The 27,081-nt window shown below is 50.7% G+C and overlaps 2 protein-coding genes across 6 annotated transcripts in view; one reads left to right on the top strand and one right to left on the bottom strand.

Annotated features, from left to right (window-relative positions):
* The first annotated feature begins 83 nt into the window (after window positions 1-83).
* LOC125410918 (signal transducer and activator of transcription 5A) lies at window positions 84-22,857 on the top strand. The gene is made up of 19 exons (XM_087909977.1): window positions 84-229; window positions 988-1,125; window positions 1,397-1,553; window positions 2,727-2,816; window positions 5,602-5,776; window positions 11,972-12,102; window positions 12,323-12,474; window positions 12,860-13,015; window positions 13,408-13,587; window positions 14,588-14,675; window positions 14,770-14,892; window positions 16,256-16,348; window positions 16,946-17,152; window positions 17,620-17,714; window positions 17,811-17,941; window positions 18,393-18,548; window positions 19,105-19,156; window positions 19,377-19,481; window positions 21,299-22,857. Exons 2-19 carry the CDS (start codon window positions 998-1,000, stop codon window positions 21,447-21,449), a joined length of 2,370 nt encoding a protein of 789 aa, XP_087766103.1. The 5' UTR covers window positions 84-229; window positions 988-997; the 3' UTR covers window positions 21,450-22,857.
* A 1,335-nt stretch (window positions 22,858-24,192) lies between these two features.
* Stat3 (signal transducer and activator of transcription 3) overlaps window positions 24,193-27,081 on the bottom strand; it is a 55,717-nt gene continuing 52,828 nt past the window's right edge. For 3 of the 5 annotated variants that reach the window (XM_048450675.3, XM_048450677.3, XM_048450676.3), the window contains exons 23-24: window positions 26,749-26,861; window positions 24,193-26,155 (exon numbers count right to left, since the gene is read on the bottom strand). In XM_048450675.3, the coding sequence (XP_048306632.1) occupies window positions 26,118-26,155; window positions 26,749-26,861 (151 nt within the window). In that variant the 3' untranslated portion in view covers window positions 24,193-26,117. The remainder of the gene's footprint in view (window positions 26,156-26,748; window positions 26,862-27,081) is intronic. The other 2 variants (XM_048450678.3, XM_048450679.3) reach the window with 1 other exon arrangement.

The raw sequence follows: 27,081 nt of genomic DNA, 5'->3' as shown, positions 1-27,081 counted from the left end.
GGCGGAGGCAAGGAGGGAGCGACCGCCGCTGGGAGGGGTGCTGGCGCGAGCTCGCGCTCTGTGTTTGGTCTATCGGAGGCAGCTGACCTTTGAGGAGGAAATCGCTGCTCTCTGCTCCTTCCTGTAGTAACAGCCGCCGCCGCCGCCGCCGCCGCCGCCGTCAAGAGCCGTCAGGAACCAGCAGGAGCCCGAGCCGGGAGCGACAGCCGCAGGCGTTCCGCAGCACCAGGTGGGTGGATTGGCGCGGCGTCGCCCTTGGCGCGTGGATAAGGAATCTAGGCTGCAGCTGCGTCCCTGGGACCCAGCACACTAGAGTCTCCCCGGCCTGACACGGGACAAGCATCCGTCTGGGCTTCGGATGGGAGCTTCAGAGGGATCAGGGACAAGGAACCTGTGCAGGGGTTAGACAGTAGTGGACGCGCACAATGGACAGTGACACTGTCAGGCTCCACCTGGAGCGGGCAGACACTGGACTGCAATTCAGGGCTGCTCCAGAGGCAGTTGACCTCTCCCTGACAGTGTCAGACACGTGCCTGAGGAGACTTGAACCTCAAGTGGCGGTCACCGCATTGCCCTAACTTTTGGTCTGGAACAGTTCCCTTCTCAAACATTGAGAGTGTGGGTCCGAGGCTGGGTGGGAAGAATTTTTGCAGTCGTTTCTAGTCGGGGGACTGTGTGCCTCTGTCTCTTAAGTTTCTCTTTCGGTTTATAGACCCCCCCCCTTTCCTTTAGTCTGGGGATGACTCGATGGGGCATGGGGCGAGGGAACCTGAAGAGAGGAGGGCATCTGCCTGTCTAAGTCTCCACCCCCAGCCTCGAGGGTTCCTTGTTGGAAGGGAAGGGTGGCCATCTCTTTCCCGCACAGGAAAAGTGTGCTTGGGGTGAGGGGAGGAGCCTGGCCTCACCGCAGTCCTTAGGTCCTTTGGTGGCACTTTCTGGCACAGGCCAGAAAGTTCTGCGTAACAAATGACTGACTTTCTCCCCTAGGTGAACGACCATGGCGGGCTGGATTCAGGCCCAGCAGCTTCAGGGAGATGCATTGCGCCAGATGCAAGTGTTGTACGGACAGCACTTCCCCATTGAGGTCCGGCACTACCTGGCCCAGTGGATCGAGAGTCAGCCATGGTAAGTGTCCTGTGCCCTAAACCTTCACCTTAAGTGCGAGTCCCTGCTATCTAGGCCAAGGGTCTTCTCTTTGTGGTTTGGTGCGACTCCGATTCTATCTGTCCTTGTGCGGAAGGGGTGGTGTCCCCAGGAAAGGGGAAGAGGGAAACGGGAGCTACCGAAGGGAGACGTTTCTCGACTTTGATGCGCAGCCGCCAGAAGCGAGTCTTGTGGGTCTGGAGAGCCCTAAATCACTCTTGGTACAGTTTTTCTCTCCTTGTTATGTCCCAAGGGATGCCATTGACTTGGACAATCCCCAGGACCGAGGCCAGGCCTCCCAGCTCCTGGAAGGCCTGGTGCAGGAGCTGCAGAAGAAGGCAGAACACCAGGTGGGGGAAGATGGGTTTTTGCTGAAGATCAAGCTGGGGCACTATGCCACACAGCTCCAGGTGGGTGTAAATGCCTGCTTTCTGCAGGAAGGCCCTCTCTTAAGCTTTCTCTTCCAGCATCAGAACCCCTGGGAGTTTTACTGGCTTGGCCACTGAGTCACCATGTGACCAAAAGCTTACTGGCAACTTTTCTTCAATTTCCCCCACCCCCTCTTTCTAAGTCAGACTCCTTTAACATATTACACAGCAAGGGGTGGGAGTGTGTGGGGAGGGGAAGGGGGGTGATTCCAGCACGGAGGGGGGGAGGGGGAGGGGGAGATGGGTGTAGCAGCACTACAGACAGATCAAGCAGTAGAGAAGGAAAGAAATTGAGGCAGGTGGAGCCTTCAGAGAAAGGAAGACTGGTAGAGTCTAGGAGTGAGGGGTAAAGCAAGCAGCCATTCCCCTTGGGGCTCATTTAGAGGCAGGAGAGCTGCTAAAGAGAGGTAGAATTGCCCCGGAGCAAGAGTGGGATAAAAGGCTTTGAATTAAAGGCTTAGAAAGAGAAAGTAGCCTCCCCTTTCTATGGAGGGGCAGCGAGTTTATGGAAGCAGGAAAGGGTTGTGGGTGGTGTTCATGGTCAAGCGTTTATCGGAACTCACTTGTATTTCTTAGAGAGCCCTTCTTACATCCAAACAGCGGGATGCAGGGTGTGGGGGGAAATAAAAGCTCATCCTAGAAAAAGGAAGAGACATCAGAAACCTGAAGGGAGACAAAATAGGAACCCAGGACCAGGTGCCTAGTGGGAAGTACCTTGATATTGGCATCAGACACCCCAAGTCTCTCTCTCTCTCTCTCTCTCTCTCTCTCTCTCTCTCTCACACACACACACACACACACACACACACACACTTGCCTCAGGACATAGGCCTAGCTTATCTGAACATCGTTTTTCTCATCCATAACATGAGAACTGTTTGAGTTTGTGTCATAGGATTTCCATGCTTCGAAGAGTCAAAGCTGGTGGAGGCTGGGCGTGCTTTGTGTTTAGAATGTTAGTTTCTAAGTTACTGTAAACCTAGTAAGAAGTTGGGGAGGGAGGGAAGAAGGGCAAAGGAGAGTTAGAGGTGTCTGATAATCTTGGGGCTTCCCGGGAAGAGCTGAGGCTGAGAGAGGGGAAGGGATGGGCATGGTAAGGAAGGCAGCGTGGTCAGAACCAGGTGGCCACTGGTGGTTCCTGTTGTCTTCTTTCAGAACACCTACGACCGCTGCCCCATGGAGCTGGTTCGCTGTATCCGGCACATTCTGTACAATGAACAGAGGCTGGTGCGAGAAGCCAACAACGTGAGTGTCTGTAGGCATGGAGAGAAGCTGGAGAGCCATCCACGTGAATCCTCTCTAGATCCTACCGTGTTTATGTAACACGGCTATGAGGCGAGCACAGAAGAAAGAAAACGCAGGGACAAGTGTGAGAGGCAGTATATTGTGGGCTGGGGCCAGTCCCTGGCTCACCAAGCCTCTATTTCTTCTTTTCTTTCATTTTCTTGCCTTTCTCTTATTTTTTTTTAACTGTGTGTGTGCAAGTGTGCCTAATGAAAGCTAGAGGCATCAGATCTCCTGGAACTATAGGCAGTTGTGAATGTTTGATATGGGTGCTGGGAACCAAATTCAGGTCCTCTGCAAGAACAGTGTACATGCTGAGTATACACTGCTGAGCCATCTCTCCAGTCTCTCTTCCTTTCATCTTTTGCCTTTCTTTTCTCTCTTCTTTCTTTCCTGGCTTCTATTGATGAAACCTAGAGCACTGAACATGCTAAGCAAGTGCTCTCAAGCTGATTCCCATCTCCCACCGTTGTAGACTAGGGATAGTAATAGCACTTGTAGTATAAGATCATCATGAGGGTTAAATAAAATTATATGCAGGCTAAGAATGGACGGACAAGAAGCAGAAATTTTAAACACACACACACACACACACACACACACACACACACACACATGCAAATACATCTTTTAAATAAAATTTTTGGGACAGGCAGTGGTGGCACACACCTTTAATACCAGCAGTCAGGAGGCAAAGGCAGGCAGATCTCTGTAAGTTCAAGGCCAGCCTGGTCTACAGAGCAAGTACTAGGACAGCTAGGAATGTTAAACAGCGAAACCCTGTCTCGAAAAACAAACAACAACAACAAAAATAAAATTTTTACGAGGGGGTTGTATCACATACCTTTAATCCTAGCACTTGGGAGGCAGAGGCAGGTGGATCTGTGAATTCAAGGCCAGCCTGGTCTACAGAGTTCCAAGACAGCCAGGGCTACACAGAGAAACCTTGTCTTAAAAAAATATAAATAGCGGGCTGGACAGATGGCTCAGTGGTTAAGAGCATTGACTGCTCTTCCAGAGGTCCTGAGTTCAATTCCTAGCAACCACATGGTGGCTCACAGCCCATCTATAATAAGACCTGGCGTGGAAGGAATGCTGTACACATAATAAATAAATAACTTAAAAAAATATAAATAGCTAGGCGGTGGTGGCACATGCCTTTAATCCCAGCACTAGGGAGGCAGAGGCAGGTGGATCTCTGTGAGTTCGAGGCCAGCCTGGTCTACAGAGTGAGTTCCAGGACAGCCAAAGCTACACAGAGAAACCCTGCTTCAAAAAACCAAAGAAGGAAAGGAAGAAAGGAGGGAGGGATTTAAAAATACAATAAAAGATTAAAACAGAGCAGTTTCCACCTAGAAGGAGTCCCAGCAAAGACTGGACTGAGTAAGCTGAGTGTGAAGGAGAAGACACCAGAAGACACCGGGCAGCTGACAGGGGTGTGTCCTAAGGGGGCAGCGGGGAAAGAAGGAGGGAGGACTTCCACCTCCCAAAGTAACAGCAGCATATGTTGGGGCGGGAAGGTGTGGTGATGCCTTATACTTGGAGACCTGCAGGTGGTTAACACAGCTGGAGAGCAGAGAACCAGTGCGCAAGAATCGGGAGCCAGGCGCTGCATCTTCCAGCCCAATTCTGCATCCCTGCCTTGTTGAAACTGCCCTCACAAAAGAATCTAGCTGGGTTGAGAAACTCACATTCCCAGTATGGGGTTGGAGTGCTGCCAGAATGCTCCCAGGTTGATTGACCCACTATTGCCTGAGGCAGGCACATGGTGTTGTAGGGACAGATGTAGAAAGCACACAGACCTGCTGGGCCTTGGCCCCGGGGAAGCTGGGAGGATGCAGTCAGAGGCCACCTGCCAGGCCGAATAAAGGAGTTTGAATTTTATTTTAAGAACACTAACTTGGAAAGTCCCCAACCACATGGTCCCCTCTCAACCAGATGTTCTAGGAATGGCAGGACTCAAAGAGGCATTCTTGATGTCTCTCCTGTCACTTTATTTTGGGCATCTCTGGGATGCCCCCTCCCTCCAGGTGTGAGTGAGGACACATGTGGGCCCATGGGCCCTGTCTCCTACTGGGTCCCCAGCACTTAGCACAATCGGTGACATTGGGTCAATAGATAACTATGGAATGAGGAGACGCAGGCCTCATCCTTAGGAGGAAGATCATCCGCGTGACACCTGGCCAGTGTTCGGTTCTAGTTTCTCTAAAGGAAATGTGATGGGCTCGTTCAACATTCTTCTATGTAAAACCAGATCTGAAACAGAAATTTCTGCCCCAAAGTCTCCATTATTTGCCAGGCTATTGATTTCCTTTCTCTCTTCCCTTTCTTTCTTTCTTTCTTTCTTTCTTTCTTTCTTTCTTTCTTTCTTTCTTTCTTTCTTTTTTTATATTTATTTATTTATTATGTATACAATGTTCTGTCTGCATGTGCCCCTGCAGGTCAGAAGGTGGCACCAGATTTTATTCCATGTGGTTGGGAGCCACCATGTGGTTGCTGGGAATTGAACTCAGGACCTCTGGAAGAACAATCAGTGCTCTTAACCACTGAGCCATCTCTCCAGCCCCCTCTCTCTTCCTTTTCTACTCCAATTCTGGCATTGACAATCCTCTGACCCTCCTTCTAAGCCTGGATTTGAAGTTTGGGGTGTCTCGTGTTGGTGCTCCCTAGAGCACCAGGTTTTCTCCCCTCTTTTCTGCCTGGCACATTGCGCCTGTCATTGCCACTCAATCTCTTCTGTCCCCAGTGCAGCTCCCCGGCTGGTGTCCTGGTTGACGCCATGTCCCAGAAGCACCTTCAGATCAACCAGACGTTTGAGGAGCTGCGCCTCATCACACAGGACACGGAGAACGAGCTGAAGAAGCTGCAGCAGACCCAGGAGTACTTCATCATCCAGTATCAGGAGAGCCTGCGGATCCAAGGTGAGGCCCGCATCACAGCCCAGGATGCCACGAGCATCTTGAGGGTGGAAGGGAGAAGCATTCTGTGATTTTCAACAGGAGAGGAAGCTCGCCATCCCTTGGGCACTTTGCCCAAAGCTTTGTAAGAATCGTCAAGCTTCAGGGGGGACTTTGAACCTTTGCTGTCGTCCAGGTTCCAGGCTAAGCTCTTTGCAAGCATAGTACAAAGCAACCTCACAAGGAGCCTGCAGAGGGCATAGCTTGGTGTCTCTGTTTAAAAGGAAAGTTTAAAGAGGACAAATAACTTGGCCTAGGTTGCCTGTCAGCTGCAGAATCAGGGCCATAAGACCCCTGTATCTTCCTAACCAAGAGACTCTCCCTAATCTTAGGCAGTCAGTGAAGTGGGAGCGATTAAAAGAGCATGGACCAAGTATGCTCCAACCAGAAGGATGGCGTCCACTGGTTGAGCGGGCTGAGGGGAGCTAGAAAGCCAGCTTTGCCCCTAGTTGAAACTCTAAGGGAACCTGGTCCTGGAGGCAAGGCGACTGCAAAACTTCTGCTAGCTCCCAGCTCTGTAGTCTGTCAATGGCTGCCTCAATAAGGGTGTGGGCAAAGAAAAATTATCTCGGAAGGAATTAGCTCCAGGTACAATTTGAGTTGTCTGGAGATTAATGTTAGAGATAGGCTGGCTCCACGGTTCCAGCGAGGACAGGCAGGGGCGTACTGCCTTTGCCTGTGCCCTTATCCTTGTTTCTTAGAGACTTGGGTATCGGTTTTAGTCCTTTCACATGTATTGAGATATATAAATGTACAATCAAAACCCAACTACATGGGTTTCTATCTACTTAGCTCTGTAAAATATCTTTCCCAGAAACCATAGGAAAGAGTGATTTTTTTGTTGTTGTTGTTGTTGAGACAAGGTCTTGCTCTGTAGCTCTGGCTGACCTAGAACTCACTCTGTAGATCAGGCTGAACTAGAAATCAAGGAGAATCACCTGATGCTGCCTGCTGAATGCTGAGATTAAAAGCGTGGAAAGAGTAAATTTTATGCTTTCTCTATACATATTTTTTCAAAGATATAAATCTTCCCCTACAAAGTGTTTTTATAGAACCTGTGCTTCTGAAGCTGCTGTGTCTTCCTTCTTGTTCACTTTGAAATTCCTCTCCTCTCGCTTGGGATTAGTCCCATTACCTATGTTTTGTTTAGAAATGCATTGTTTGATTTCCCTCTGTCTACTATGTTTAGATATTGCGCTTTTACTGACTTTGATGCTATCTTTTCATTGGACTCTCCTGTGACTACAGGACATAGTTCCGTATGTTCTCAGAGCTCACAGATTTATTGGGACTTTGGAGCCCAGCACATGCGCTGTCTTGGTGGCTAGATCTTGTGTACTTGAAAAGAACATGTCTTCTTTGATTGTCTCCTCAAACAGCCACAGAAAATTCGAGAATGTTAACATAAAAGGAAAAACAAAGAAAAAAAATACCCTATAATATATTTTCCAAAGCCAAATTTAGTGAGTAGAACAGAAGTGGCCTCCATATGGTCATGGACAGCATAACAATGTGCTGGCCCACAGGGTGACACGGTTATGATGTTACACACCACATGGTCTAAGTATGCAGTGAGCCATGACGTCTCGCTTGTGAAGTGTTCTGATAGCCACCCAATGACAACCCCCCAATGATGCATTTCTCAGAATGCATCCACATCCTTACGCGGCTCATGACTATATTTGCAAATGTCTTTCGTGTTAGCCTTGATAAAAGATAGCTGTGTGTTGCTTTCAATCTGTGGTGATGGCCTGTAACCTCTGGAAAATTCCACTGCACACTTGTTAGCTAGAAAGAGTAGAGACTCAGGGCTGGGGATGTAGCTCAGTTGGCAGAGGGCTTGCCCAGTGTGATGAGGTCCTGGGTTCAATTTGTATAAATTAAACATGGTGGCCCATGCCTGTAATTCCAGTAATCGGATGGTAGAGACAGAAGGACCAGAAGTTCAAGGTCATCTTCATAGGAAATTCAGGGCCAGCCTGGGCTAAATCACATCCCGTTTCAAAAACAGAAGGATAGAAGACTCAGGCTTAGTGGTGCATAACTATTATCTCAGCGCTGGGGTCAGAGAAGGGCTTGAGGCAAGACGATGGGGAGTTTAAAGCCAGCCTGGGCTACATAGTGAAACCACATCCCCACTTAAAAAACATGGCAGGGTAAATATGAACAAAATACACTATACACATGTGTATACTCAAAGAGTATATACACATGTATATACTCAGAGAAAATCAAAATTGTTTTAAAACAAGAAAATTAAAAAGTCATTATTACTCCCAATCACAAAGTTACCAGTTAAAATTCAAGATTTATTTATTTGCAATGATTTTTACCCTTAGGGCACGTAACATTGATAATGTAGAGTAAGAAAACTCAAAAATTTTGTGAACAAATTCTTTTTTGCTATATTGTTTTATTTTCAGTACTTACTAGGCAATTTGACAAGTTAAAAAAATTTCAAACAAAAGCTATGACAGGGCAATTAAGGTCTTATGACTTTATGAAAAATGTTATTTTCCTTTGTGGGTCTTTTCTGAGGGTCTCAGATACTTGCCAGGGATTCCTTAGATGACTCTGAGAACCATTGGTTTTGGTCTTTAATTTTTTTAAAAAAACCTACATTTACTTATTTATTGTGTGTGTTCATGCATGAATATGAACACAGGCATATCATTGCAGGTCGGAGAACTGTTTGTGGGAGCTGGCTCTCCTCTTCTCTAATGTGGATCCTTGGGATTGAACTCTGGTCCTAGTGCTTGTCAGAAAGCGCCTTTACTCATTGGTTCACCTCACCAGGCTGACCTTCTTTTGTTATTGTCATTCCGTTTATTTTAAGATTTTTTTGAGCTGATCAGCTCCTAAAAGAGAGGCATCAAAATACCCGCCATGATTAAGCAATTGACGATTTCTTTACTGCTTTTTTTGTAGCATTTCCTTTATAAATTTTGAAATTGCTAGCAGGTGTAGGTGGACACATTTATGATTAGTGTGGTTTTCTAGTCAATTGCCAATCATTCTGGCATTTTTGAAATGTTTTTCTTTTTTCTTTTTTTAGGCTTTTGAGACGGGGTTATGCTCTATAGCCCAGGTTGACTTTGAACTCATGATCCTCCTCTCTTAGCCTTCCAAGTGCCTGAATTACAAATGTGCTTCGTCGTGCCCATTTCTTTCTTTCTTTTTGTATTTATTTGATGTTTATTCATGTATATATGTGACTCTATGAGCTAAAAGTATAGGCAGTTGTGAGATAGGACATGGGTTCTGGGAATCAAACTGGGGTCCCCTGAAAGAACAATACGAGCTCCTAATTGCTGAGCATCTATTATTATGCCTTTTTTAAAAAAGAGAGAGAGAAAGAAAGAAAGAGAGAGAGAGAGACAGAGAGAGAAAGAAAGAAAGAAAGAAAGAAAGAAAGAAAGAAAGAAAGAAAGAAAGAAAAAGAAGAAAGAAAGAACAAAATAAAACAAACCAGGATCTCATTATATAGTCTTGGCTGTCCTGGAACTCACTCTGCAGACCAGGCTGACTTGAACTCAGAGATCCACCTGACTCTGCCTCCTGAGTGCTGGGATTGAAAACATGCGGCACCATTCACGTTCATTCTTAAATTTTCTTTTTATACTTCCTTCCATCTTTTCTTCTTGTGTGCATGTACGCACGTGAGCATTGATGCCCAAGCGCGTTTCTGCATGTGGAGGCCAGAGGTTGAGATCTAGCGTTGTTCTCGGTTTTTCTCAACTGTAATTTTGGAGCTCTGAGCCTTGGAGATCCTCCTTCTCTGCCTCCCGCACCTCCCTCCCGGACGATGAAACTGGGGTTTCATTCTGGGCTTTTATTATGTGGATGCTGGGGATGCAAACGCAAGTCCTTACGTTTGCAAGTGAACGCTTGACTCACGGAGCTATTTCACTGGCCCCTTAGCCATGCTTTTAAAAAATTTATACTATATCAAGACCAGTTGTAACATAAAAGGGTTTTATAACGTAGACAGCATGCTGTTGGGTTTTGCTTTGTATTTTTCCTATTTTTAAACTCAGGCAGGCTACAGCCTCACTACGTAACTGACAACGACCTTGAACTCCTGGTTCTCCTGCCTCTACCTCCCAAGTCCTGGGATTACAGGCACATACCGCCAGCTACTGACAATTCGTTTCTAACTGAGCTGATCCCATTGCCTGTACGCAGGTCTAGCTTTGGATTTTGGGTGAGGTTCGCATCCATGTGTGTGTGGTGTCGGTTTGCCTTTGTCTATCCCGCCCAATACTGTAAACACAGAAGGTTGGCGATGTCGTTCAGTAAAAGAACATGGGGCTGGCATGCACAGAGCCCTGGATTTGATCTCCAGCACTACACAAAACACGAAGTACTGATCTGTTTGCAGACGGGAAGACCCAGTTCCTCCAGTGGAGCCAATAGTTGTTGTGGATCTTTTGGCCTCCATCCCAGAAACCTGTGCAATTGACCAGGAGAGACCTAAATGGAACCTTGAAGGGGAATCTGGGCCAGGGTATTGGCCCTCCTCTGTCCAGCAGGACGTTCTGAATCTGGGCAGTACGCCTCCCGCCCACCACATTACAGGAAGATGGGAACCATATTCCTAAATTCTAGGTGTGGGCTTGTCTTGATTGTCTAATGCTGCTCTTGTCTGCCCCAGCTTGTGTGTCCCTGGGGCAAGGACCAGGTCAGTGTGACATGGTTCTCAGAGGCCAGCCAGGAACTTGAATAAGACATGCTGGTGTGCACAATTTCTTGACTAGGCCCGAGTAAGAATTCAGGAAGGCTCAAGGGCCACTAAAGACAGTGATAAATGCCAGCATCCAGGGTTTTTAAGTGTGGGATAGGGGAGGGTGACCAGCAGTGGGAACGTACAGGCAGCTTCAACCCTGAATGCGTTTGATGCTGAGCTGAGCTGAGCTGCTGAGTTTGTTCCCTGCATGACTCTGACCCACCCATGCCTTGGAATTTCTTCTCAAATGCTAGAAAGGTGCTGGGCTGAAGGTTGAGGATACAGTTAGGCACTTCCCTAACATGCAGGAAGTTGCTCAATTCCATGTTCCACTTACAACTGGATGTGGTGGCCTACGGCTGTGGTCCCCGCACTTTCAAAGGTAGAGTCAGGAGAATAAATGTGCAGTGATTATCCCCAGCTACGCAGTGAGTTTGAGGCCATCCTCAGCTTTATGGTCTGTGTCAACACCCACCCCCGACACAACTCATACAAGTACACGCACATATACCACACAAGCGCGTACACACACAGAGATACACAAACATGGATAAGGAGGTGAAGGCCTCACTCACCACCTGTTCCTGCCATCCACGGGCTCCCAATGTCACTCTCAGTCACTGTCACCTCTCACCTTGTTCCTTATGACAATCTTGCTGATGGTATTTCAGGGGATCTTGGAAAAACTCATGTCTGTCTGTCCATCGTCTCTCTTTCCTTCTTAGTTGAGTGCTCAGCTGAGCTCATGGCACCCACCCTAGTCAGGCATCCTGGGCACCATGCAGTCCCAGCCAGATTCATTGCTCCTGAGAAAACTGCTGAGCTGAAAGGCCTCTGGATGGGGCTCCCATGTCAGGGATGGGGCTGAGGAGGTCTTGTCTCTGTGACCCCTCATTTCGGACTGCTGTCTGTCCACCAATTAGGACCAAACTGCAAAGATCTTACATAAAACAGGCAGTTCTCAGGAAAAAAAAAAAGCCTCATCATTTTTGAAATCTCCATAATAGCCCACTGAGCTGGTGTCAGTATTTTCCCCTTTTTACAAATGGGGAAACTGAGGCATGGGAAAACAAGGTATTTTCCCATCTTCACCCAGCTTTTAAATAGCAGGGCCACTTGTACCCATCTCCAAGCCCTGTGGGGAGGGCCTGCTGACAGCCATGTGGGGCAGGCAAGGATCACCACACGGGACCAACCCTCTTCTGCTTCATTCTGGGCACCCACTTCTGTTGCCCAGGGGAGATTCACTCAGGAGGCTTGTGAGCAATTCTGAGGGAACATCACTGGGCACTCATGCCTGGTAGGAACCCTGGCTTGTCGTCGATGGGATGCCTGACTCTGAGAAGCCCTCCAGAGCATGTGAATGCGGATCCTCTAGGGTTCCCGATGGACACAAGAGATGATGGTGGTGGGTGTCCTGTCCCCTCCTCCAGCTCAGTTTGCCCAGCTGGCCCAGCTGAACCCCCAGGAGCGCATGAGCCGGGAGACAGCCCTCCAGCAGAAGCAAGTGTCCCTGGAGGCCTGGCTGCAGCGGGAGGCACAGACACTGCAGCAGTACCGTGTGGTTAGTGCATCCTGCATCCCTCTGCCCCTGGGAGGGAGCTCTGTCACCTGAGATTCAGGGCGCCAGGTAGGGCGCAGAGCCAAGATGAGAACAGATCCCCTCTTTCCTGGGGTACACATGAGGTGGAGCAGGTGGAGAGGGCAGGGCCAAGCCCTGGGTCCTAGGCCAGGCTCTATGGGCTGCTTCCCCGGAGCCAGAAGGCCGCTGTGTCCTCACGCAGGAGCTGGCTGAAAAGCACCAGAAAACCCTGCAGCTGCTGCGGAAGCAACAGACCATCATTCTGGACGACGAGCTGATCCAGTGGAAGCGGCGGCAGCAGCTGGCCGGGAACGGGGGTCCCCCTGAGGGCAGCCTGGACGTGCTGCAGTCCTGGTAAGGGTGGGAGGTGGCCAGGGTGGGCAGGGGCTTGGGCAATGGTGCCAGCTGCTTTCTGTCCCTGTGTTGGCCTGAGCAGCAGGTTCCTGCTGTCTGGGCTCCTGATGGTCTTGGCTCCTCAGACCTGTGCCACCTCCCCTAAGGGATAGTGGTGCCTTGGAATGGACAGGGCTGAGCTGGCTGGTTCCAAGTTGGGGCCCCTGTGTGTCCTCTGCTTTTGGAAAGTGGGGCTCTGTGCCTGTAGTGGTGTAGTGGTGACCAATGCCAGCACCTTGGGGGGTTGAGGGGGGTCTTGTTGGGGGAACAGTGTCATGTGGTCTGCTCCCCGGGCCTGTGCTGGAGCAGAGGTCACCATCCCTACGAGGGTCCTGTCTCCTTGCAGGTGTGAGAAGCTAGCCGAGATCATCTGGCAGAACCGGCAGCAGATCCGCAGGGCTGAGCACCTCTGCCAGCAGCTGCCCATCCCAGGCCCCGTGGAGGAGATGCTAGCCGAGGTCAATGCCACCATCACAGACATCATCTCAGCCCTGGTCACCAGGTGACTGCTGCCTCCTGGTCCTGCTCAGAGGGACACGGCAGGTCCTGGGGGTGGGCATGTTGAGACCCAGGAGCAGTCCAAACCCAGAGCTCTGCCCCAGTCCTGCTCCACCTTCCCCCACCCACTGTGGCCCTAGTTGCTCTGCTGCTGTGACTGTCCTGGCCCAGTGCGTGTTGGGGACACTGCAGGAAGCACCGTGGGGTCCAGCCTCCCTCACACCTGTCTCCAAACCCCCATGTCCTCCAGGAAACAGAGGCCAGGCCCCTCCTCCTCTGCCTGTCTTCCTATTCCTAGCAGCCCCCACAGGAAGGTCCTCCCCTCCTAGCTGGCCTCCCAGCTCTCTCCCCTGAGCCAGCGTCCAGTCAACTGTCTGGTCCCTGTGTCCCCTGCAGCACTTTCATCATTGAGAAGCAACCTCCTCAGGTCCTGAAGACCCAGACCAAGTTTGCAGCCACCGTGCGCCTGCTGGTGGGCGGGAAGCTGAATGTGCACATGAACCCCCCGCAGGTGAAGGCGACCATCATCAGCGAGCAGCAGGCCAAGTCCCTGCTCAAGAACGAGAGCACCCGCAAGTGAGTGTGCCTGTCCCTCTGTACTGGGTTTGGGTGCTGTTTCTCTTGCTCAGGTGGGGCCTGTATGGGCGCCCTTCCAGGCCTTCTTGTGCCCCTCTGAGTGCTGTCCCAGCCTTGCCTGTGTCTAATACTTAGGGCAGCCAACACTGAACTGCTTTGTGGTCCAACCATTTGTGCTGAGCAGTGGGCACACTACTGTGATCCAAAGAGAACTTGTCTCTCTCTTAACGGGAACGCCGACCTGCAGAGCAGACGGGGTTCAATGATTTATGATTGTTGGCACGGCTGTATGACATACAGGCACATACACATACAGGGGTTCATGTTGCTGGTGGTTGCTAGCTTGAACCTGGAGTGGGTGGGTTAATACATCCTTATATTTCCGGTCCTTGGGAGGCAGAGGCAGGAGAATCAAGAGTTCAAAGTCAGCCTAAGCTCCGTAGTCAGTTGAATGCCTGCTTGCACAGCTAGAGACTCTGTCAAAAAACCAAACCAAACAAACAAAGTCAGCCAGACCTGGTGGTACATACTTTGATACCAGTCCCAGGAGGCAGAGGCAAATGGATCTCTGTAAGTTTAAGACTAGCCTGGTCTACATAGTTTCAGACCAACCAGGGCTAAGCAGTCAGACTCTGTCTTAAAAAAATAAACCAAAGTCCCTGAAGAGTCCTAGCAGAGAAGCCGTTGGAGAGGGATTTGCTAGTGCTGGGGTTGGAAAGAGAGGGGTTGTTTGTTTGTTTTCCAGGCAGAACCCACATGTTGAGTGTAGAGAGGCTAGTGAGACCTGAGAGACGGGTCCTGCAAAGCTATCCACGTAGTGTATGGATGCACTGGCGTGAGCGGGGAGATATAGGAGACTTGTCTCATCACTGATAGGCCCATTAAAAACATGTCTCCCGGGCCCAGAGATGTCAGTCGTTGACCCCTGCCTGCCTAGTGTGCACAAGCCCTGGTGCAGACCCTGGCATCACACTGTGGAACTGGGCTCTTCTCTTTGCAGTGAGTGCAGCGGCGAGATCCTGAACAACTGCTGCGTCATGGAGTACCACCAGGCCACGGGCACCCTCAGCGCCCACTTCAGGAACATGGTGAGGCCGGGTCTGCCGTAGAGGGGAGGTCTGCCCAGGACAGGGGCCTGGTGGCCATTTCTCCCCGTCTTATACTGGTTTGCCCGCTCTGCAGTCCCTGAAAAGAATCAAGCGAGCCGACAGGCGTGGCGCGGAGTCTGTGACGGAGGAGAAGTTCACGGTCCTGTTTGAGTCCCAGTTCAGTGTTGGCAGCAATGAGCTGGTGTTCCAGGTGAAGGTGAGGCTCCCGCTACTCCATCCGTGAAGGCCCTCTGGCTTAGTGAAGGGACTTGCCCAAAGTGACCTGGCTCCTGTGGGAAAGCTGCAGGCTGAGCTGGGTGTGATGGTGTATACCTGTAACCCCAGGAGCTGGGAGCTAGACAGGAGGAACACAAGTTCAGGGCCAGTCTGAAATCATGTCTCAAAAAGCAAAATAGCAGGGACTGGAGGCCTGGAGAGATGGCTCTGTGGTTAAGAGCACAGGTTGCCCATCCAGAGGACCTGAGTTCAATTTCCAGCACCTACATGGCAGCTCACAACCATCTGTGACTCCAGTTCCAGGGAGATCCAGTGCCCTCTTCTGACCTCTATGGGCAATGCATGAACATGGGGCACATACACGTGTGTAGACAAACACCCTTACACATAAAATAACTTTTTAAAAAGGAGCTGGATACTTCAGCAGCACTTAAGAGCATTTGCTGTCCGTGCAGAGGACCCAGGTTCTGTTCTCAGTACCCACACAGGACGGCTCACAACCACCTTTTAAAAACAAAGAAAAATGTGGAGCTTGCAAGATGGCCTAGCTGGTGCAAGCTATTGCTCTACAAGCCTAACATCCTGAATTTGAACCCTGGAACCCACAGTAAATGGGGAAAATAGACTCCTGAAATAACTGTCCTTTGATATCCCTATGCATGCTATAGTGCTCTCTCTCTCTCTCTTTCTCTCTCTCTTACACACACATACACACACACACACACACACTTATAATAATAAATAAAATACAATTTAGGAAGCAGGCTAGGAATCTATCTCAATTGGTAAAATGTCTGCCTAGCATGAAGAAAGCCCTGGGTTTGATCCCCAGCACCATATAAAGCCAGTAATAGTGGTGCATGCCTGTAACCCAAAGGTATACTCAGGAAGATCAGAAGTTCAAGGTCATCCTCAGTTACACAGGGAGTGCAAGGCCAGCCCAGGATACACGAGACCCTGTTTACAAAACAACACAACAACAGAAAGCGTATCTAATAAAATACAATACAAAGCATCACAGGGCTCTTTCTTGCCTCAGCCCAGTTACCCTGCAATACCCTGAGAACCCACTTTGATTTTGCAGGTACCTGTTTGCTGCGTTCATCACCATATTACTTGGGCAATAGACTAAGAAGAAATATATCCTCAGGGGTCTCTGTTTTTGTTTTAGAGCGGTCTTGTTATGTAGCCTAGACTAGCCTTGACTTCTTAGTCCTTCTGCCTCAAACGTGAGTCAGCTGAGCCAGCGAGCCTAGCTCAGGACTGTTGGGAAGGGCTTGTGGCTGAATAGTGCATGTGAGATAAGGGTTAGGAGTCTTGCTTATTCAGACTGTGTTCCATAGACCCTGTCCCTTCCTGTGGTTGTCATCGTTCATGGCAGCCAGGACCACAATGCTACTGCCACCGTGCTGTGGGACAATGCCTTTGCTGAACCGGTGAGTTCTCTTGGGCCCTCCACCTTGGCCCTCAGGCCCTAGGATTGTCATGGGGTTAGTCCACCTCTGTAGGCCCCAGAGCTGAGCCGGACAGTGTGGGGTGGGCAGCGTGAGGTGGATGCCTGTCTGCTGGTCTGGCCTAAGACCCTGGCTAGGTTTCAGGACTCAGAATTGACTAGCGTCTCCAAGGAATGGGGCTGGTTTCTGCGTCTGCCTTTGCTTTCCTTTTCCCTGTGGCTGGGGTTCCTGACCACTGTCCTCAGCCCCTGGTCTGTGGCCTTTGTTTCTGCTGGACTCCACTACCGCCCTCCTCCTTTTGTCTTCCATTCCCCATCCCTAAAACCTCCCTCCCGATACAGTCGTGGAAGCTGTATTTTCATTCCCACACTTCTACTCTGGTATAAAAAATTATTTATGTCAGGGCTGGTCCCCGACAATTCCCCTCTGTGTTTGTATGTTCTTTCTGGATGATTCTCAGCCCTGTCTGTCTCTCAGTCTCTGTAAATCTCATGCGTGCGTGAGTATGCGTGAGTGAGTGTGCGTTTATGTGTGGACATTTCCAGCTCCCTTTCGTCTCCTTCCTTCTCTCCCTCTCAGGGCAGGGTGCCATTTGCCGTGCCTGACAAGGTGCTGTGGCCGCAGCTGTGTGAAGCGCTCAACATGAAATTCAAGGCCGAAGTGCAGAGCAACCGGGGCCTGACCAAGGAGAACCTGGTGTTCCTGGCACAGAAACTGTTCAATAGCAGCAGCAGCCACCTCGAGGACTACAACAGCATGTCCGTGTCCTGGTCCCAGTTCAACCGGGTGAGCGGCCAGCTGCCAACTATCTGGTGGACACCATCGGAGTCCTGTCATACTTTCTCTTAGCGTGAAGTCAGGTTACCACCCTCAGAGGGTGACCCTCTACCCCAACCACACTCCCTGTAATCAGGATAGGTTGGCTCTCAGACTATGGAGGCCATGGGCATCATGGTCAGTCATGTGAGCCACAGTAGAATGACAGAACCCCAGAGCAGGGACCCATTGGTGGGCTTGTCACTTTCTTGTGCTTCACTGAAAGAATGAGGCGAGAATGACCTTGACCTTGGTGGGTCTTTCCAGCCCACACAAATCCTCATAGCCTCTGCCCTGCTCACAGGACTAGCCCTTGTATAGAAGCGTGAGAACTTGAGTGGGTGGGGGTGCCAGAACACGACCCTCGGAGGAGAGTTGGGAGCAGGCATGGCGGGAGCTAAGGGCCGCTGTGACTCGGAGTGTTCTGGGGCTCACAGGAGAACTTGCCAGGTTGGAACTACACCTTCTGGCAGTGGTTTGATGGGGTGATGGAGGTGCTGAAGAAACATCATAAGCCCCACTGGAATGATGGGTGAGGAGCAGGGCCCTGGGGGCGGCAGGTGGGTAGAGGACCCTGGGAATGGTGTCTGCTTACCCAGCCGTGACACCAAACATACCACACCCCCAGGGCCATCTTAGGCTTTGTGAATAAGCAACAGGCCCACGACCTGCTCATCAACAAGCCAGATGGGACCTTTCTATTGCGCTTTAGCGACTCAGAAATTGGAGGCATCACTATTGCCTGGAAGTTTGACTCTCGTGAGTTCCCGTCTCCTTGTCCCACACCTAACCCCACGAGCCCTGTCTTATATTGCCTCACTCCCATACCCATGAGCCCCCGTCCTTAGCAGTCACCCACTTTCAGGAGAGGCAGGAACTGAACTCAAGGTATGGGAGGCATGGGAAGGAAGATGGTGTCTCTTCCCAATACTTTTAAGGTCTCTCAGAACCTAAAACCACTGACTCCACAGACACTAGACACCTGGTGAGTCCCGGCAACTTCATGCCATTCACACCTCTTCCATGCCCAGTTGGCTGAGTCTTAACATTCCAGATGAGTTTCCCCACCCCACCCCCGCATGCTGGAGCAGGAGGGCTAGGGTTGCAGTGCATGCTGGGAAAGGCTCTGCTCTTTCAGCAATCCTTCCCACAGCCCCACGACCATGAACCTTTTGTGAGGGCAGCTTGAAATGACTTGTCCCTCTTACAGCGGACCGAAACCTCTGGAATCTGAAGCCGTTCACCACGAGAGATTTCTCCATACGGTCCCTGGCTGACCGACTGGGGGACCTGAACTACCTCATCTATGTGTTCCCAGACCGACCCAAGGATGAGGTCTTTGCCAAGTACTACACTCCTATACTTGGTGCGTCCAGCGGCCAGGAGGGCTGAGCAGGGGCATCTCCTCTGTGGGCTTTGGATCTCAGCATGGAGGGTTTCAGCGCTCACACCTGAAGAGAGAAAGTGAAACTTGCCCCCTAGTTTATTTCTCTGCTGAGCCGAAAGCTAAGTTCTCAATTCTACATCCGCACGCAGAGAAGAGGAAGAACTATGGAGAGAGAAGCAGGGGTCGTTCCCACCAAGAGTTACTTTCCTCCCCTCTAGTCAGCAGCTCTCATCATTTCCCATGCCCCCGCAGCCCACCCCAAGTTAAATAGAGGAGCAAAATGGACTCACTCTCCTTTTCTATCTGTTTGGTTCATTGCTGGAGTTTGCATCTTCTTGCAAACAGCCAGGAAAGAAACCAGGAGTGGGCATAGAATAGAAGCCAAGGGTCTCAGAGGCCCTCTGGCTGGATCCATCAGCAGGGATTTATCGGAAGTCCTTGGGAAACGTCATCTCTGAGAAAGCTCCAGGGTGGTGTGGGCAGGAGGCCAATGGCGTGTTCTTCTCACTGTGTTCCCCCTGCCCCACCCCCACAGCAAAAGCAGTGGACGGATACGTGAAGCCACTGATCAGACAAGTGGTCCCTGAGTAAGTTGTCCAGTTGTGGGTCTTCTATTGCCTCTTGAGCCTCTGCTTGCTCTTCCTTCAACGCTGGGAAATGTGGCTTAGCCCCTGAGAAGGAAAGAGTACCCAGGACTCAGGCAGCCTGAGCCCCCGGAGACCAATGGGGACACTTTGACCAGAAGCGCCTCTCCTGGCATCACCGGTCTCTCTGGCCACTAAGGCTGTGTTTCGCTTCCTTTCATAGGTTTATCAATGCATCTGCAGACGCTGGAGCCAGCGCCACCTACATGGACCAGGCCCCGTCTCCAGTAGTGTGCCCCCAGGCTCATTACAACATGTACCCACAAAAGTAGGTCCTGTTTTCATGGGGGGGGGTCCATGGAGAGGAACTGGGGTTTGGCCTCAGGCTGGACCCCTGGAGGACTGAGGGACAGAGGAATCCAGAGGTTACTGGGATTTGACTCCATCCAACCTAGGCCCAGGGTCTAGTTCGACCCAAGTGAAAGGGAGGTGAAGTCGACCAGAAAAATACACAGAGCTTCTTGAAGCTAGACAACCTGGATCCCTTCCTCATCCTGGTTCAGTCTATGTGAGCCTGAGAAATTTTTCTTGGATGCGTGATTCCCTCATGTATAAACTAGAGGTGACAGGGGTTTCTGCCTCCACGGAACTGGCATGAGAAACACAAACGAGATGGTGCGGTAAAATTTTTATGCATTAAGTTGTCAGAAGGACTTGAGACAGTGTCACTGTTGTTGGGGCAGTTCTAAGGTGGGAGCAGAAGGGAATGGGGGGTCCTTTCTAAGCTAAGGAAGCCTAGACTGGATGGCTGGAACTGGAGAGGCACCACATTGCAGTCAGATAACCGCACATGTGGAAGTCACAGAGAATCTTTTAAAGTTTTAAATTGTGTGTGTGTGCGTGTGCCTGTGGAGGCTGGAACAGGGCATCAGAATTCCTGCAGCTGGAATGACAGGCGATTATGAACTGCTTGTATTTTTAATTTTTAAAAATATCTGTGGGGGGATGGCAATTTGTGTGACTTAGTTCTCGCCCTCCACCATGTGGGTTCTGGGACTGAACTCAAATTGCCAGGATTGATTTGTTGTTGCCAAGTGTCGCTGAGCCATGCTACCAGCTTCTGGGATTTTTTTGGTTGCTATTATTATTTATATATATGGTATGTATCTGTGTTTACGTGGCTCTACAGGTATGTGCTTGTGTGAGTGCATGCACGTGAAGGCCAGCGGTCGGCATCTCAGTTACTTTCCACCTTATTTTCTGATTCTGTCTTTTAGTGAACCTGAAGCTCATCCATTTGTCTAAGCTGGCTGGCCAATGAGTTCCAAAGATCCTCCTGCCTCTGCCCACCCCACCTCCCAGCGCTGGGCTTACAGACAGGCGCGGCCACGCCCAGCTTTTTATGTGGGCGCTGCAGATCTTAACTCAGGTCCTCACGCTTGCGAAGCAGTCCGTTAACTGTCTGAGCGAGCCTCCTTTCAAAGGCCTTCCCGGCAGTGTACGTTGCACAAAGAGATGTTACTTGACGGCCTCGGCACTCAGGAGCTGGGCTCTGATTCTTTAAGACAGGGTTTGTGTATCCCTGGCTAGCCTGGAACTCACTATGTAGTCCAGGCTGGAACTCACAGAGATCCACCTGTCTCTGCCTTACAAGTGAGTGTTGGGATTAAAAGCCTGCACCTCCACCCCCAGCCAAGACCTAGATTCTGATTCTAGCTACAGGTGGCCCAGAACAAACTTCCTCATTCCTAAAGCTCACCTTAAGGTGGTCTGAGGATTAGCGTTAAGTGACCAAAAGCTACCAGTGACTTGCTGGATGGTGTGGTAGTATATGTAAGTGAAGGACTTCCCAGAGTGAAGGGTAGAACCCTCTGGTCAATCATCTTGGCTTACAGAAGAGTCCAGGTGAGGGAAAATAAACTCCTTGGGATCATAATATGAAGTGATATCAAGAGATATGAGTGGCACTAGACTGTCTCCCAGGAGCCAGTGACTACTGTCCAGCCTGGTGGGAGTCCCGGCCAGAGTGCTACTGGTCCTGTCTCTACGAGACTCTGGTCTTTGTGAGGAGCAGATGGAGCATTCTCTATGAGGGTTTGGAACCATGAGACCGGCCAGTTTTCCCAACATCCCTCTCTTTGCCAGCTCTGACCAAGATGGAGAATTTGACCTGGATGAGTCCATGGATGTTGCCAGGCATGTGGAAGAACTCTTACGCCGGCCCATAGACAGTCTCGACGCCCGCCTCTCCCCACCCGCTGGCCTCTTCACCTCTGCCAGAGGCTCCCTGTCCTGAACCCTGGAACGCCACACTTCTCCTGGAAAACCACCTTCAATGTGAAGAGCCCATGTCAGTGTGACTGTAGGATCTCTGTATATTCCGACGGCTTTGCACGCATGCGTGTGCGTTGGTGCAATAAGCCGTGGCAATGCCGCCTTACCCACACAGTTCTGGGTCTGTGGCTAAAGAAGTGGTGGCCTTTTCGTTCAGGCCTCAAGGTCCCAAGAGCTGGACCTATCATTCCAGACAAACCTCTTTCTCCTGTGTCTTTCATCAGTTCAGTGGCTATTGAAGTGAAGCAATTCTAGAAAAGGAAGGAAGGCAGGCAGGTTTAGGCAACCAAGCTGGAGTTTCAGTCCTGAGTGAGAAACCTCACCCGTATTGGTATGTAGCTGACATGCACATGTGCCAATCTAACCGATGCTCTCCCTCCCAAGGGAGACTGGGCTTCACTCTTAGTAACACATAGACTTTGTGAGTCCTCAGTGTGCTTAGGCTGCAACCATGGAAACAGCAACCCTGGGTTAATTTGAGTCAGGGCTACCGAGCTGAGTAGGTTGGTTCTCGGTCTCTTATCTTTGAGCCAGGGTGAATATGGGCTTCAGTGGCCTTGACCATATTGCCAACATCCCTTTCTTCCCTGTCTAGTATCCTCATTCTTTCAAAGAGACTCAACTATCTCGCTTTTGGTTTTTGTTTCATTTGTTTTATGAGATAGGGTCTGCCCATGGAGCCCAGGCTGGCCATGAATGATCCTCCTGCCTCCGCTTTTGGAATGCAAGGATTACAGGCATGCAAGACCACGTTTCAGCCTTTCATTTCCTGTTTGCAACCTTGCTTATTATCAGAAAGGAGGGGAATATTAAATGTCGAGGACCAGGAGACCTGGGAAGAAAAACCTGTGGCAACAGAAAAGCGAGAGCGAGAGAGCAGCTGCTGGGTACTGCAGGCGGCACAATCTGCAAGGCTAGGCAGAAGCGCTCTCTCTCTCTCTCTCTCTCCCTCTCCCTCCCTCCTTCCTTCCCTCCCTCCCTCCTCTCTCTCTCTCTCTCTCTCTCCCTCTCCCTCCCTCCTTCCTTCCCTCCCTCCCTCCTCTCTCTCTCTCTCTCTCTCTCTCTCTCTCTCTCTCTCTCTCTCTCTCTCTCTCTCTCTCGGTGGGTACCTCTGGTGGGAGGCAGAACCCAGAACAGGCCCTGCACTGTTGCATCATGGGCTGTGGTCTAAGAAGGCCTCTCACCGGCTCCTCCCTCTGAGGCTCTGACAAGGCACTCAGGGCTGGCTGACTAGGAGCCTGGTTTCAGGCTCTCTGAAAGAATCAGAGGAGGAGCAGAGCGATTCTTTTTATACTTTGTACATAGACCTTACATTTATGTAAACAGTGTTTTTGAATAAAGTTTTTTTTGTTGTTGTTTTGGTAGATTCACCAGTCTGCCTCCTGTTTTAGTGGGCTACTGATGGGTAGAGTGATGGACTTTGAAGTCGGTCCATTCCCAGTTTAGCTATAAGTATCCTCTGCTCCCTTTGCTGTGATCTCAAAGGTGCTGTTGCCCTAGAATTGTGTCAGAAAGCTAAAGAACTGTGTGTGTGTGTGTGTGTGTGTATGTGTGCGCGCGCGCACGCGCATGTGTGTTTGAGGAAGCATGCCAGGAAAGCAGGGGCTCAAGGACTTGGGGAAAGAAGGTGCAAGAATAACTAGGGGAGGGAAGCATGGGAAGAGCAGAGCTACAGTTCAGGATGCCACTAAAAGATCACTGAGGACAGTGCCAAAGTGATCGCCCACTTTTCTGTGGCCAGCGGCAGTAAAGAGTCTGGACAATAGCCCATCCTCCCCTGGCCTCTTCCTGGAGTCCAGCAGGTGGCACCCTCCAACTGCTGTGGTGGCCTGAGCATAACGGACACTGACCACGACAGAGAGAAGCCTGGCTCACCCTAACTGGATCTCAGCACCCATGTGCAAATTAGTCCAGAGCCCGTGGTTGGGGCCTTGGACTCAGGAGCACACTCCTTTGGGTTAAGAGTTGGGGCACAAGAAGCTGTACGACAGGTTACCTCAGAGCTCAAAGCCAGGCTGGGTGCAGGAGCTCAGTTCACAGCCTGCCCTGGTGAGGCCCAGGGGCCCAGGGAGGCTGGGGGTGGGAAGCAGGGTCTGCCCCCGCACCACCCGCTAATCTCAGCTTCCATCTCTGTAGGGGGGTGCTGGTTTCTCTCAAGAGGCACTGTGGGCTGGGCTCCAAGGTACAGCGGTGCAGTAAGTGGAGTAGGTGGGGAGATGCTGAGAGCAGGAACCGTGTCTGTGGCCTTTCTCTGAGTTATCACTGCTGACTGCCCAGGGGCCCTGCAGCCACCAGCCAGGGAAGTGTCTGCAAGTTGTCCCCACTGATGGAACTGAAGAGAAAGCGATAATGGGCCAACTGTGGAACAAGAGGCCTGGGTCTACACCCCAACCTTCCCGCCCTCCATTAGGCAGCTTATCTGACTCTAGAACAAACACAGAAGCTTTGGGAGGCAGAGGGAGGAGGCCACTCTGACATGTTCTTGCCACTGGACTATGACCCTTGGCTCCTGGGCTGCCTCCTTTGAAGGATGGCAGCTGATATAAGATGGGGGGGGGGGGTGCTGCATTGCCTCGGCAATGAGGAGCAGGCAAAAGCTCAGCCCCGGAACTGGGCTGCTATCCCCTTGATACTGGACTGTGCTCCTAGAGCAGCTTCGCCGGACAAAGGCAGTCCCACCAGCCAGCCAGGCCCCACTGCCACCAGACAGTTCCTATATAATCTTTATTTCTGGAAGTTAAAGTAGTTACAGCAATATACAAAACAAACAAACAAACAACAACAACAAAACAACCCACAATAATATAAATTTTTACACTAGAAAGTATACATTGGAATTTGAATGCAGTGGCCAGGGTAGAGTACAAACCACTGTACAGAGAGGTGAAGCAATCTGCAGGCATGGTCAGCTTAGGCTGGGGACTGGCAGGGACAAGGGGGGAAGTGGGCAGTTCTGAGGACTCCGCAGAGCAAGTTTCTGCTGTCCTTGGAGCTGTCACCCAGGTAACTTCTCAGAGCTGGGGCCTTGACAACACCTGCCCCAGAGAAGACCAAGCCCTTGCTCCCTGGGTCCCCAAGATCTAAAGTTGTCAGTACGCCCAAGCCTTGCCTTCCTAAATACCGCTTCAGTTTATGAGTTCAGCTTACTGTGTACTAAAGAATGCTGCTGGGGAAGGGAGGGCAGTGACTGGCTCAAAGCGGAAGGCCAGGGGAAGCCAGGGCGAGCAGTCTGTCTTAGAGACAATGGCCTCACCCCCTTAATTCAGACACTGGCTAATTTGAGTAAAACAAACAGAATTCCAGACACTGGTCAGCTGAGCATGGTGTCTCTGAGTCGCTGAATCTAGCCATGCCCCTGTGTCAGAGGAGGTTTACTGAGTGACTGAGGCAAGCAGGTGACAGAAGGCCACGGTAGGTACAGGCACCGTTCCACCTCACCTGGGGGCTTCATTGGGGAGCAGACAATCGCCAGTCTCAGGGGAGGCCAAGGCTACAACCCCCATAGGAGGGCAGACCTGGAGCCTTAATGGTCAGCTTTTGCCCTGTGGTTACAGGTACCCTGGGAACCAAGTGAATAGAATAAGGGCCATAATCCCTGAGCGTTGCTGAGGACCTGTAGTCTAAATCAGATTCAACCCTGTAGCTCAGCCTCTCTGGTCACAAGGTCCTGAGACCAGGATTCCCAATGCAAGCAGGACAGGGGCCTTTGGACATGGGAAGGGGACATACCACAAGCAATGCCAAGTGGGAAAGGAAGCCAGGTTGATCCTAGGCCCAGTAAGGCACCCACAGGACAGGCTGACCCTGAAACAGGGTGCGGAGTCTTGGGGGAGGGCAGGCGACAGAGGTTTTCAGTGCCCTTGGCCTAGCCTCATCAACAGGCGAGCAAACTCCTGGGTAAATAAAACCCAGTTGATGAAAAGTCTGGGCTATCTAGGTTCGCTTTAACCTTCGTGTTCAAACCAGAGGCCGAGCCACAGCCTCAGATGGCTTTTGCAGATTTCATCTGAGACCATTTCAGGGTTTCTATGCTTAAAGCACCAAAGAGGCTGTGAATCTCTGATACAGAAAGGCTATGCTGTTTCAGGGTGATTTGCCCTTTAATTCTTCTTCTCATTATTTTTTTTTTTAATTTAAAAAGAAACCGATGGGCTTAGTCCTGTCATCTATTTGGACATCAGCAAGGTTAAAAGTGCGATACCAGGAGTCCTCAGCTGCAGGCAGCCCAGGGTACCAGCTCACAGAAACGGGCAGAAGGATGCCATGGGCACCAGGAGGCACTTGTCTAACAACAAACAATGACAACAGCGGAGCTGAGCTGCTAAGAAAGGAGGGCAGGGCACCGAACACAGGCATTTCCCTTCTCCCTGCAGCCTCCCGTTCTCACATCCCCCTTGGCAGACTCGAGAGCACTCTCCTCTTCACATAAGCGCGTGTCACCCACTCTCACTCGGTTCTCTATTTTAAAAAAGTGCCCAGATTGTTCAAAGATAGCAGAAGTAGGAGATTTAAAAAAAAAAAATCTGGAACCACAAAGTTAGGAGTTTCAGATGATCTGGGGTTTGACTGCGTAAGGGTGGAACGCGGGGCAGGTGCCTCAGCCATCTCTGCAGCATCCATCTGCAGCTCCTCACATGGGGGAGGAGTCCATTTCAAACGTGAGTGACTCTGCAGGGACAGAGAGACAACGCCAGTTCAGCTACCTGACTGCAGCCGGCTTCTCACAAGCCTCCATCCCTCTGCCAGGGGGCTCAGGCACTGGCGTTAGCCAGTCTCCTATCCCTTCAGGCCTGGGCAAGATCAGAAAAGCCAGACTTTCCTGCTCCTTACAGGGCCTTGTCCTGCAGAACAGCTCAGTCACCTCTTCGGCCTGGCTCTCTATTACAAAGGTCAGAGGCTGCGCCGGTAGGGGCGGCCTTCGCCGCACATGACCACTAAGCACCAGAAACTAGTCTAAATCAAGGTGTCAAAGCCACCACATTTCAAAGGCTCAGTAGAAGGAGAGGGAAGAGGGAGAAATAGTTTAATGACTTCTCAGACGCTAAAGTGATAGTGCGCTGCTTACAGAAGGCACTAATGTCACTTGCCATTTTTTACTGTTTTGACTGTGGCTATTGGGAAACGGCACGCGTGTGCCATTCATTTCCATAGAAGAGCATGGCTCTAAAGCCGCCTCCAACCAGCCAACCAGTGCGGATGGCCGGCTCTGGTTCTGTACCGGCAGGCATCAGACAAAGGGACCTGATTCTCCAAACACTCACCAAACTGCCCTCCTGCCGAGGGCTCAGCACCTTCACCATTATTTCCAAACTGCATCAATGAATCTAAAGTGCGGGGGGACATCGGCAGGTCAATGGTATTGCTGCAGGTCGTTCTGTAGGAAGGGGGGGCGGCGGGAGGGGGAAGGACCGGGTTGACAAGACACAATGGAGGGGGAAAAAAAAAGAACAAAACACACACACACAAGCCATCAAACTCTGGTCTCCAACAGAAAAAAAATAAAACTCAAGCTTTTTAAACACACAAGGTCACTCTGAGCACTAAACAGCCCAGGAACGTCCAGCCCTTCACGGGAGCTCTCACCCCGCGTCCTC

The sequence above is a fragment of the Myodes glareolus genome, chromosome 9 (genome assembly GCF_982192425.1).
Source record: "Myodes glareolus chromosome 9, mMyoGla1.1, whole genome shotgun sequence".
NCBI lineage: Eukaryota > Metazoa > Chordata > Mammalia > Rodentia > Cricetidae > Myodes > Myodes glareolus.
The sequence above is the reverse complement of the archived record's forward strand: the minus strand, read 5'-3'. Positions and strand labels throughout refer to the sequence as shown.

Excerpts from the sequence above, each read along its gene's own strand:
- LOC125410918 (XM_087909977.1), top strand. The coding sequence starts at position 998 with ATGGCGGGCTGGATTCAGGCCCAGCAGCTTCAGGGAGATGCATTGCGC. Across the intron at positions 17,942-18,392 it reads TGCCTGGAAGTTTGACTCTC|CGGACCGAAACCTCTGGAAT; the intron begins GTGAGTTCCCGT and ends TCCCTCTTACAG. Across the intron at positions 18,549-19,104 it reads GTACTACACTCCTATACTTG|CAAAAGCAGTGGACGGATAC; the intron begins GTGCGTCCAGCG and ends CCACCCCCACAG.